This window comes from Carettochelys insculpta, chromosome 14 (assembly GCF_033958435.1).
Source record: "Carettochelys insculpta isolate YL-2023 chromosome 14, ASM3395843v1, whole genome shotgun sequence".
Taxonomy (NCBI): Eukaryota; Metazoa; Chordata; order Testudines; family Carettochelyidae; genus Carettochelys; species Carettochelys insculpta.
The window spans coordinates 19175376-19187745 of NC_134150.1; the positions used below are offsets into that span (position 1 = coordinate 19175376).

At 39.6% G+C, this 12370-nt stretch overlaps 1 protein-coding gene and 1 long non-coding RNA gene across 2 annotated transcripts in view; one reads left to right on the forward strand and one right to left on the reverse strand.

Annotated features, from left to right (window-relative positions):
* The window catches only part of ITFG1 (integrin alpha FG-GAP repeat containing 1), a 210057-nt gene extending 203361 nt beyond the window's left edge, over positions 1 to 6696 (forward strand). The window contains exons 17-18 of the mRNA XM_075009108.1: positions 3371 to 3488; positions 5846 to 6696. Coding sequence (XP_074865209.1) covers positions 3371 to 3488; positions 5846 to 5905 — 178 coding nt within the window. The 3' untranslated portion in view covers positions 5906 to 6696. The remainder of the gene's footprint in view (positions 1 to 3370; positions 3489 to 5845) is intronic.
* LOC142020867 (uncharacterized) overlaps positions 1 to 12370 on the reverse strand; it is a 40124-nt gene that overhangs the window by 24038 nt on the left and 3716 nt on the right. The window lies entirely within an intron of this gene.

Genomic DNA, 12370 nt, shown 5'->3' on the forward strand with positions numbered 1-12370 from the left:
TGCCTAGTAAGTCAGTTCTCTAAAATCCTAGTGTTTTTATATTTGCAGTCTGAAAGCATTATATCCCATTACCACAAATGAGGCAGTTGCTGCTAATTTTGCTGAAATACTTAAGTAAAATCAATATCAAACCATTAGTAGTTAAAGGAAAGAATTAGATGACATTTGATTGGCTATACTTGTCTTTGCAACTGTTTCAGCATCTTCCTGTGATTAATAGGCTTGTTTTTAATAAAAGAGTATATCACACTGGCAAGTGGCAAGGCTAGGTGAGGAAGAAATAGGGAATGCATACAGAACAGCGCTCAAAAAGAAGATGAGGACTGCGAGCACAGAGAAAGACCTAGATAAGAGAGTCGAAGGGATAGCCATGGAGATATCGGAGGCAATTGAGCAGACCGTTCCGGAAGAAAAAAAAAATCAGTAAGAAGTGGATTATTCAGGAGACATTGAAGTTGGTCCAAGAGAAGAGAGCACTGAAGACCAGAAGAGATGTTTCCAGGAAGGCAGAACAGCAGTACAGAGTGAAATGCAGGAAAGAAGCCAGAATGGATAAGGCGAATGATTAGGGAAGCAGTGTGAAGATATAGAGAGGTATTATAGCCGTTAGACCAGGGAGCTATATAAGATGATCTGGAATATTAATAGGAGGTGGCAGCTGAAGCAGATGGTGATCAAAGACGAGAACAACAAGATGCTCATGACGAGAAGGTTGTGTAGTGATGGATGAGATATTGCACCGTTGTGTACAAAGCACAGTTGGATCCGAATGTTTCAGAGAGACTGATGGAAGAAATGAAAGATATCACTGCCAAGCATCAAGAGCGAGACTGATATTTTGAAGGAGGAAGTAGAAAGAGCAGTGAAATGACTAAAGAACAAGAGCCCTGGAAATAAGATCACAGGAGAGAAGATCAAAAACTACGGACGAAGTATGATACAGGAAATATACCTATTATGTAATATAGCGTGCGAAGAAGGGAAGGCACCTAAGGGAATGGACAAGATCTGTGTTAGTGACAATACACAAGACAGGAAGTGCGTGGGAGTGGAAGAACTACAGAATGATTGCCCTAACGGGTCATCTAGGCAAGGTACTGATAATGATACCGATGGAGGGACTGAGATTGCAGATAGAAGAACATCTAGGAGATGAGCAAGAGGGATTCAGGAAAGATAGAAGTACCATACAGCAGATATTGACACTAAGACTGATAGTGGAGAAAGCTAGATGAAAGAACAAGAACATCTATCATTGCTTCATTGATTTTCAGAAGATACTTGACAGTATAGATCAGAAAGTGGCTTGGGCATTGTTGGAGTTGTATGGAGTGGGTAGCAAACTGATACGGTTGTTGAAGCATATCAGTGACAATGCGGCCACAGCAGTGAGAACATGCAGAGAGTTGGGAAGTTGGTTTAGAACGAGTAGAGGTACAAGACAAGGAGTCCGGTACTTCCGAGTATCTTCATCAAGCACCTAGAGAGAGCGATGAACAAGATCAAGGAAGAGGTAGAAGGCATATCGGTACACAGGATGAGAATTAACAACTTGAGGTTTGTGGATGGTTTAGTTATCATTGAGGAAGATGAAGAGAAGCTAGCAAAAACGGTGCAGGTGGTAAACGAGCAAAGGAGGTGGTAAGGACTGATTATGAACATTGATAAAATGAAGACAATGGTATTTAGAGATAAGGAAGATCAATCTAGATGGGTTTGAACTAGAGAATACAGAGAAGCTCACATATCTGGGGAGCAATATGACATATGATCCAGATTGTAAGAAGGAAATAGCAACTAGAATACCGAAAGCAAGAGCAAGTTTGAAGGCAATGGATAAGATCAGGAAAAGCAAAGTGATTAGGTTAGGAACAGAGCTGAGCGTCTTGAAAATGTGTATTCAGCAGCATGTTGAATGGATGTGAGACCGGGGTGATAACGAAAGATAGGAAGAGAAGAATATTAGCATTAGAGAGGAGTTGTTATAGAGGGATCCTGAGAATAGGATGGATGCAGAAGATCACCAGTGAAGAATTATATAGGAAGATACAGCTGAAAGAGAACTTTGTCAGGCAGACTACTGTATACATTTCCCCTCCAAATGCAGGGTGTTTGCACAGGAGATAGGAAGCAAGTCATCTATGGCAGTGTTTCTCAACCAGAGGTCTGTGTACCCTTGGAGGTACGCTGAGGTCTTCCAGGGGATACATCAATGCATCTAGATATTTGCCTAGTTTTACAACAGGCTACACTGAAAACACTAGTAAAGTTAACACAAGCTAAAAGTTCATTCACACAATGACTTGTTTCTACTGCTTCGTATGCCTTACACTGAAATGTAAGTACAATGTTTTCTGTTCCAATTCATTCCTTATATAATACGATCGTAGAAAGTCAACCAGTTTTCAGTAGTAGTCTTCTGTGGTAGTTTTGCATGTTTTTGTAAGTAGTTTTTAAGTGAGGTGTAACTTGGTGGCATGTAAATCAAATCTGACTCCTGAAAAGGGTGTAGTAATCTGGAAAGGTTGAATGGCACTTGTTCCAACACCTCAGATTACCTTAGGGCCATGTTTCTCAGCCAGTGGTATGCCAACTCTCAGATGTACAGGAGAGAAGTCTGGGGGTAATATTTTTTTTAAAAAGGGGGTATTTTATAAAAAGAAAAAGGATTGAGAAACACTGCCCTATGGAACCCCCATTTCTCTGCAAGGAAATGAAGCACTACTCTATTGTGTGTTGCACTCATTCTCTCCCTCCACCCCCCACTACATACTGGCCTCTTTTTCCCTGGAAGCCCAGCTGTTACTGGCTGTCTTGGCCATGCCTGTACAGTGGGTTCTTCTCTCTGGCTTATGCTGGCACAGAGAGCAACTTAATGCAGCATTGATTTCTGAACAGTGAAGATACACAGGTAACTGATGGAAATGTATAGTGACTGCTCTTTATGACTTCTGCCATGCTGTGTCGCCACAAACAGGCTTTCTTGGCAGAAGATGCAGCACGCCAGGTGGACTGTTTTGCTGTTCTTTTCGTTCTACACGTCTCAGTTTATTGGAGATTTATCCTGTGCATTTTATTTTGTTCCTTTCCATGTCCACTGCAAAAGGAGTGCCTCAAAAAATCAGTCCTTGGGGCTAACCATAGCACTTTTATGAGCAGTTCAAGAGACACTAAATTCAGCAAACAGCAATGATATTAAACCCTCTATTTATAAGTAAATATTATGGGAGGTCTTTCAATAAAGCCCCTGGCTTTTGCAGACCAAGTAATGGATCATCTTACCTTCATAGTTTTGTAAACATGATCCCTATTGAATCTTCATTTTTTCCTAACGAGTTACTGATGTTTCTTTTGCTTCTCTTCTCCATAGCTGGAGTGCCAAGTTGTACCTGACCCCAAGTAATATAGTGCTGCTCACAGCTATAGCCCTAATTGGTGTCTGCGTTTTTATCTTAGCAATAATAGGTATATTGCACTGGCAAGAAAAGGTAAGCTTAATTATATGGAAATGACCTGCTTACATGCATCTTTAGCACAGATTAAACCACCTAATATTTTAAAGTATGTCCTACACTCTGTTGCTTTGAACAGTGATTTTGGGGGGGTGTTAACTAAAATAATCTGTGATACTCATATGCCTGACAGGTATCAGATTGTATTGTTATCCACAAATATAGGACAATTTAGGTTTTATTGAAATCCTAAACAAGTATTTGGTATATAGTATTAATTCTGAATTATAAAAATGGAAATTTAGCAGTAACATAGACAAGTGTTAGTAGTTCAGGGCAAACCACAATTCATAACTAAATGAACAATTTTCATTTCATAGCCAGGATGAGTATCTTGGTCATCTTGCTCTCTCAGCCTTTGGTCAGAGTTTAAAGAAATAATGAGCCTGAAAATAAAAATTAAATATAAACACGCAGGTTACTCTTCTTCTGTTCTGCTGGTAGGTAAGAGAGACAGCAAGCATCCCTTATCTTTCTGTATCCTCATTGACTGACTGTTCTGACATTAACATTTAAGCCAGTGTGAGCTTTTATCATGGACATATTGGCTGTTTTGCGGGGTTTAGCTGAAATACACTACAGTGTATAGAAATTCATTGATCCGAAGAAGCATTTTGTGAGAGTTCTTTCATGTCACAAAAGAAGAGTGTTCCCATTTTTCTTAACTACTCTCAATTCACAATAATATTCAACTGGCAGATAACCAATAAGTGCTGCTGGATACCATGCCATAATCACTGCTGTCAGATAAAATTACTGCATTTTTGATTTCGTGTGGCTGACAGTGTTTGTGAAGTAAAGGTCCAATTAAACATTGAGGTGGATGTCAGATGACCAAAAACCCCTGAAATTCTGATGATCTCTTTGCCCGGCTGTGTGACCTTTGAGCAAATCACTCAGACATGCTGCTTTGGTTTCCCCATCATTATAGTGAACATGATACCATATGAAATTAAATCAATATACAACACTTTGTTAACTTTTAATAAGTATTATTATTGTCAAGTCAGAGATAGTCTTTAACACTTGCAGAATGCATGAAAGAGAAAACACAACTGAAGAAATTGGTTTTAAAACACAGGGGCGGGGAGGGGGGATTAACTACATTGAGAACTTATAAGCCTGCATAGAAGAGTGAAACAGCAAAATCAGTAGAACGTAGTCCAAAGTGTGCCCCATGTTGTATTGCTGTGGTCTGTGCTAAGGAAATCTTATGAATGAAGCCCCAGCTGGTGATATCGTGTTTCCCACAACTTAATTTTCATTATAGAAATGGGGTAGATATGGTATAGATACTTAGTAAAATTGTTGTGAAAGAGTATCAATTTAGGCACATCTGTATGCCATGATAGTAACAAACAATTAACAAAATTTTATTGTCTCTTAAAAAATATTAGCCTCGAGTAACAGCCAGGAAGATTTTTTCAAATCATATAAATTGACAGAGCAATTAGTTGCATGCCCATGCATGTTAGAAATGCTGTTAAGACTGCAGTTTGATATAATTTCTCACGTAAGGTTAATATCAGTTCCCAATAAAGTTCATCCAACATTAGTAAACTCTAGAAAGAAGTTCATTGGCAAAATATTCTGAACTGGAGAGAGGGAATAAAACACACATAAGATTACAACATAAAAATATAGGTCCAAGCTGATTTTTCTCATGTATCCAAACACACACATGCCAGTCACACAGTTATTTTGACAGATCTGCATGTATAGCACGCAACTAAGGAAAGAAGTGTATTTGTTCCCAATTGTTCTTTTTTATACACATGCGTATGCCCACAGATAACATGGAGTATCCTTAGTTCTTAATGCTGTTAATGGTTCAATTGTTACAATTTTACGCCTTTGCCAAATTTATCTATTTTGGTTTTGCTAACAACAATTTTAAGAGAATCTTAAGTTACAACAAAGCTGGGACCACTCATAGTTTGTTTCAGAGCCAATTCACCATTCATCACTGTGTTTATACTCATTTACAATGCAAATTACATAAAAGGGAAGTAAAAAAATTTTCATTTAACAATTTAAGCAAGTAATCCTTGAAAAAAAATTCATTAAAAAGTGTAGCCCGAAGTGCAGGGTCATTAATACTAAAACAGCTCATCATTAACTGCAGCAGCCAGTTTTGCGCCAATTATTGTTAACACAAACTGTCACCTATTAAGTGTTAATTCTTGAGTAAGTTAGCTTTTTGTCTTTTGTTCAATGACAGAGTTGAAACACCAGTGATTCTGTGGCGTTTGACAACTGATTTTCAATTAGAATGTAAAGTATGTGCTGCACTCTCTCTCATATTCTATAAAGTGTTATGGCTTATTTTTCAGAAAGCAGATGACAGAGAGAAACGACAAGAAGCCCATCGGTTCCATTTTGATGCTATGTGACATGCCTGAAGATTCACAAATGAACTGCTATTTATTTAATCAAAACACGAAATTCCAAATTGTAAGAAGAAATCAGGGGTGGCGGGGTATTGTTAATGTATTATTTGTAAATGTTGCATTCTTTGGTATTTATTTGAAAAGCCACTAAAGTCAGACCTGAATGTCTCATATGAGCTTTCACAGTAAGCAATTTGTATATACTGGCAGTTACTGTTTTTTATTTAACAACACTGTCATTTTTTTTTAATAAGGGATCATATTGCATGTGTTCCAATGTTTACATACTGCCATTTCTTCTAGTATAATGTCTGATGGAAAAGAAGTCACATGTAAATAAAGTTAGTATTTCAGTAAGCAGAATTCTTTAGTGCCAGTTGATTTGATCTGGTCATTTACATATTTCTGAAATATAAATTACATTTCTGCAAAGGAACCTCAAGCAGATTTAGATGAAAAATTCTACATCAGTTACAGTGGCTGAACTCTTGGGGTATTTGATCTAAAGTGTCTGGATATTTTTTCCTTAATTTTAGTCCTTATGTGCAATAGTTAAATGAGAATTTATTTTGTGGAGGACTAAACTAAAGCTACAAAGCTAATAACAAATAACTAAACATCGGACATCAGTATTGTTGATGTATATTTGTTCTGGGCATGAAGCATTCCAGTTTTAAAAAAATACACACACAATAATGATCCAAAATATGTAAAATTTACACTTTCCTAGAATAAAACAAAAAGCAGTTATGTAGCACTTGAAAGACTAACAAAATAATTTATTAGGTAATGAGCTTTCGTGGGGCAGACCTGCTTCTTCATATTTGAAATGGGTCTGCCCCACAAAAGCTCATCACCTAATAAATTATTTTATTAGTTTTAAAGTGCTACACAACTGCTTTTTTGTTTTGTAAAGATAAAGACTAACACTCTCTGCTTTCCTAGAATGAATGTGATCAGAAGAATTTTCTTATTGATTCACATGTGTTACTATACTTAAATTTAATTATGAAAACGAGTGGCTATCAAGATTAGGAATTGAATGTGACGTTCTTGAGGGGCGAAGGTTGAAGAAAAGCCTGCAAGAGAGACTGGGTTTGAGTCCTATGTTTGACATTCCAGTTGACCTGCCAGTTTCCACCCCCAAAGCCCATTCATGATTAAGGGCTGAGGTATTCTGTGATTCATATCAAGTTCTCGACATTAAAATCTTACATGAGCTCATGTCATGCTACTGTGCCTAGATTCCATAGAAGAGTGTGATGATTGTCTGACAAGGAGCTCAGCTCTTTATATTCAAAACTTTGGTAACTTTACATCATCTAGATTAGACTGCAGCAATCGTAATAGGTGTTCCCTAAAAACAATCACGGTTTTGTGTTATGTACTAGTTTTTGTTTATTCATAAAATTTGCATTTACATGATTCACTATGTTTATATCTGTTAATATGCATTCATAATAAATGTATATTAAATTAAGCATATTTGTTGCTTTAGTGCAAACTGTTTGACATTGTTGGTGCTGTGTTTACATTATAGCCTCACTAGTCTGTGTGAGCGGTCACCGCCCCGCAACCTGTCATCACTCTTAACCTCTGACAGTATATTCACCTGTGAACATTGAGATGGTGGTAGAGGACCTGAAGAGGAAAAGAGGGATGGCAAGTTAAACTAGTTACAGCCATCATAAATCATGGTTGAAATAAGTTAATTCTGCCATGTCATGACACTTAAAAATTAGCTGCTCTTTCAAGAGGAGGAGAACTGTCCATGATACACGTCTACCAATCAGTGAGGCTTTCACTGCACACTAGTAATCTAGCACTGCATCACTTTATACTGAGATTATCAAAACAAAAAAAGAAGTCCTGTTGCACCTTAAAGACTAGCTATATTATTTATTATGTGATGAGCTTTCACGGGACAGGCCCACTACTTCAGATCAGAATTGCTTTTTTGTTTTGTGAAGATACAGCCTAACACAACTACCTGTCTGAGACTACTCAGATTGTTTTTACTATTTTCTTTGCAAACAGATGAGACACTTTTCTAATAAAAGCTTAACTATTCAACAGGTTCTAATTGCAATATAAGTGTTGCCTATAAAAGTAAGGAAAAATACAATGTAAGCATTACATATCATAAGCATTAAATGCTACAAAATACAATTAGTATCTTACTTAGGCGTTCCATTTGGCAGGTGTCAAAAACAAAAATTCTTCAGCAAGATTGCAATCACTAACAGTAGGCTCAAGGGTGCAACTATAATTAGAGCTTGTATTTATTTCCAAGTACTCCTCACTGTAATGGGGTGGTGAGAACATATTCTAACTATATAAACTTTCAGAATATATCTACAGTACACAGTTGTGGTGAGCAGGGTTAGTTGGAGGCTGCTTCAATGTGAAATGTCGCCTATACAAACACTGTCAACTAGCCAGATGACAAGTGGTGGTTAAAATAAATCAGTCTTCATTGTTCTGTCTCCCAGAATGCAACTGAACAGTTAATTTCTCCCCAACAACTAATTGAGCCTGTTGCCCCACTTTCCCTTCGAGAAGTGTTATCTTTGGGTATAAATTGTTAAGGCTATAAATTTAGAGACTAGTACAATTTTCATGTATCAGTTCAAAGACATTAACCACAAATATTAGTTTTATATGTGCATTTATAAATACCTGTCTCCAGTAAAATGTATGATGCAGAGTATACATGACCGCATATACTAACCTTTGTTTCCAGATTACTGTCCACGTTCATGAGATAGGCCTAGAAGGAGTTGGGCTCATTCTGTGCCCAAGGCACATGTGTAATCAGTGACACACACAATTTTACTGAGGGGGAGTGATCTCCTTCAGCTGTGGAAAAGCATGCATTTTTCTGTACACTACATTTAACCCACAAAGAAGGATTGACTCAGCTCAACTACTGTAAAATGAAAAGCAAGGGGTTCTTGGTCTCTAATGAGATCAACTAGAAGTCCCCATGTCTGTCTGTTCTCAGGTGCAGTTCTGGCTATGTATAGGTAGGAAAGGAGCAATGATTCTATATAAAGCTTTGTGTTTGTGTGAGAGACAGCATTCATGTGGGCATGTTGGGGCACTGCAGCTCAGCCAGCTGCGTGATGAGCTTTCTAGGGATCGTCAGAAAGTTGGCTAAGTTGTGATGTATCTAACTGTGTACCGAATAACTTTTTCAACAAAATTAAATGTTTACATTATGATAGCGACCCCTGTGTTTTCCAACAGCTCTCATGGGGTCTGTATCTCACTAAAATTTCAAAGAAGCCACTTAAGTCTGTCAGACAAGCCAGGACAACTATAGTTCTCCTTCACTAAAGTTCACACACACTTTCCAACCCTCCATGATTAACATCTGTGTTTGTATGTGCTTACCATTAAAAAGATAATATCCTAAACACCTCAAATGTGGTTAAAAATTGTCCTCTTGTCTACAGAATATTGGTGATTTATAGCCAAGAGATTCTCATCTGCTACCCAGCATGCCTCTGACATTTCAAACACTACAACAACAAAAACAAAGCGGAACTCCACCCCCACCCAAATTTGAAACACAGGACTTTTCCTGGTGATTTTAGGGCATGGGCATTTGAAAGAAAGAAGGCACAAAATGAGTTACAATGGAAAGAAAGGTCTGCATTATTAGTATTATTATAGCTCCGCAGCTGCTGCAACTGTTCCATTAAGTCTCCAGATTCTGCAAATGCTTCTGCTCATGCTTAACTTACAAACATGAGCAGTCCCACTTGTTTCACTGGTACTGTTTACAAGCAAAAGATTTCCTAATAACATGGAGATAGATGTATCTCATACAGCTGAAAGGGACCTCAAGAGGTCACAGAGCTACTCCCTTGCACACACAGCAGGATTTATCACCATCCCTCACAATGTTTTTTTTAATCTAACCTGTCCCAGAACCTTGAAAGACCCCCTCATGGATTGAGCTCACAGTCCTTGGTTTATAAGGCCAATGCGCTAAACATTTGGCTATCCCTACCCCTGCTGGCAGACTCTTACGCATTTTCGTAATTGTAATTTGCTTGCAGAATTCAGCTGTAATACATTGCACTTGTATAGCACCTTAATTACGGATGAGAAGTTCAATACAGTCGCTATCAAAGTATACCCTCTGCTGTGGTAATTCTAGAATCCGCATCACGCTGAGTTGTGTTTGTCACTCTGATTTCCTGCTTAAATTTACTGTAATTTGGATACTCCTATACTATCTATCGCTGTAGTGGCAAACACAACCAGCTATGCAGGTAGTTGGCCACAGTAGAGTCAGTGTTTCACAGTTCTAGTTTGTCTACTTAAAGCATAGGGTATTTTTTTTCCATCACTAGCTATGGCAAGACAGTTGACAAATAGATGCTTTCCTAAGTGCACACTCAACCTGCGACTCAGAATGAAGGCTAGTTTCTTTGTGTCTTGTGCATCATCACCAGCCATGAAGATGTTGCTGGCCAAATTTCACTTTGTTATATCTACTATCCATTGCTGAAATAGTTACATCACTACAATCCCACAAAATTCTGGCTTAGACCTGTTCAGTGAACTAGTCAGATTTTAGATCTGTGGTTGTAAATTGCATAAAACTGTTTCCAAGCCAGGGGTACATGTACCCTTGGGGTTACACCTAGGTCTTCCAGGGAATACGTCAATTCATCAAGGCTATACCAACACTAGAGCATTCTTTCAGAAGATCACCTTTCAAAATAGCACATTATACACAAAGGCTACGTCTACACGTGCCCCAAACTTCGAAATGGCCATGCAAATGGCCATTTTGAAGTTTACTAATGAAGCGCTGAAATGCATATTCAGCGCTTCATTAGCATGCGGGCGGCAGCCGCGCTTCGAAATTGACGCTCCTTGCCGCCGCACGGCGCGTCCAGACGGGGCTCCTTTTCGAAAGGACGCCACCTACTTCGAAGTCCCCTTATTCCCATGAGCTCATGGGAATAAGGGGACTTCGAAGTAGGCAGCATCCTTTCGAAAAGGAGTCCCGTCTGGACGCGCCGCGCGGCAGCAAGAAGCGTCAATTTCGAAGCGCGGCTGCCGCCCGCATGCTAATGAAGCGCTGAATATGCATTTCAGCGCTTCATTAGTAAACTTCAAAATGGCCATTTGCATGGCCATTTCGAAGTTTGGGGCACGTGTAGACACGGGAAAAAAGTGTATTGAGATTTTGATCCGCTCTTTCAAAAGTCAGAATCCACGCAGCCCTGCCTGCTCTTTCTAAAGAACGAGCTGGAAATGCCATGGATGGGGTTGCATGGCTGACAAGCCCTACTGGGGGCCTGGCCAAGCTGTCCACAGCACAGCAGACACCATGCACAGACCAAACTCATGCTGGAGACCCCCATGGATCCCCAGCAGCTCTCCATTGGGGAATTTGTAGAGGCCATGGTCCAGCTGTTGGCCACAATACTCCTCACCATCCTCCAGCACCTCTGGGGGGGCCACCCACAATTCTGCAGGCTTCCTCCGCAGGGCACTATCCACATCCACTCCTTCAGTCAGTCTGGTGCCTGTGGAGCTATCCTGTGAGCTCCAAGTGGTATGACCGGATCGTGATGGAGTAGAACAATGACCACTGGCTCTAGAACTTCCACGTGACCAAGCGGACATTTCTGGAGCTGTGTCACTGGCTGGCACCAACCCTCCAGCAGCAGGACATATGCATGCAGCCAGTGCTCCCCTGGAGAAGCAGGTCACCATTGTGATATGGAAGCTGGCCATCCCAGACAGGCACCACCAGTCTGTGGGGCACCTGTGTGGGGTGGGCAAGGCAACCATCAGGGCTGTCCTCATGGAGATAAGGCATATTTGGGCAGAAACCTGACATGGGAGAGGGCTCCTGGGCAAGGGTGAGCCTTGGAGAGAGGAGAGGGGGCCCTGGAGTCCCCTACCACACAGTCATGAGCATGTATGCCCTCCATCACCTGCAGGTCATCAGAGAGATCAATTACTGTAGAAAGAACGCATTTTGTGTGTAGATGCTCCGCAGGATGTTTCAAAAAATCCCCTTCTTTCAAAAATATTTCAAAAGGACTTGCTAGTGTAGATGCAGCCCTAGAGAGTTGCCTAGATTTACATGCTACATAAAAAACCAGTAAAATCAGTACAAAATAAAAGTTCATTCAGACAATGCCTTGTTTCTACTGTTTCGCATGCTTTACGCTGAAACAGAAGTACAATATTTCTATTCCAATTCATTTATTTGATAAGACAGCAGAAAAACAGCAAGTTTTCAGTAAGTAGTCTATGATATTTTTGCAAGCTTACATAAGTAGTTTTTATCTGAGGTGTAACGTGACAGTATGCAAATCAAATCTGATTCCTGAAAAGGCTACAGTAATCTAGAAAGGTTGAACGGCACTTATTTCAAGACCTCAGATTACTGTAGGACCATGTTTCTCAATGGGTGGTATGTGTACCCGTAGG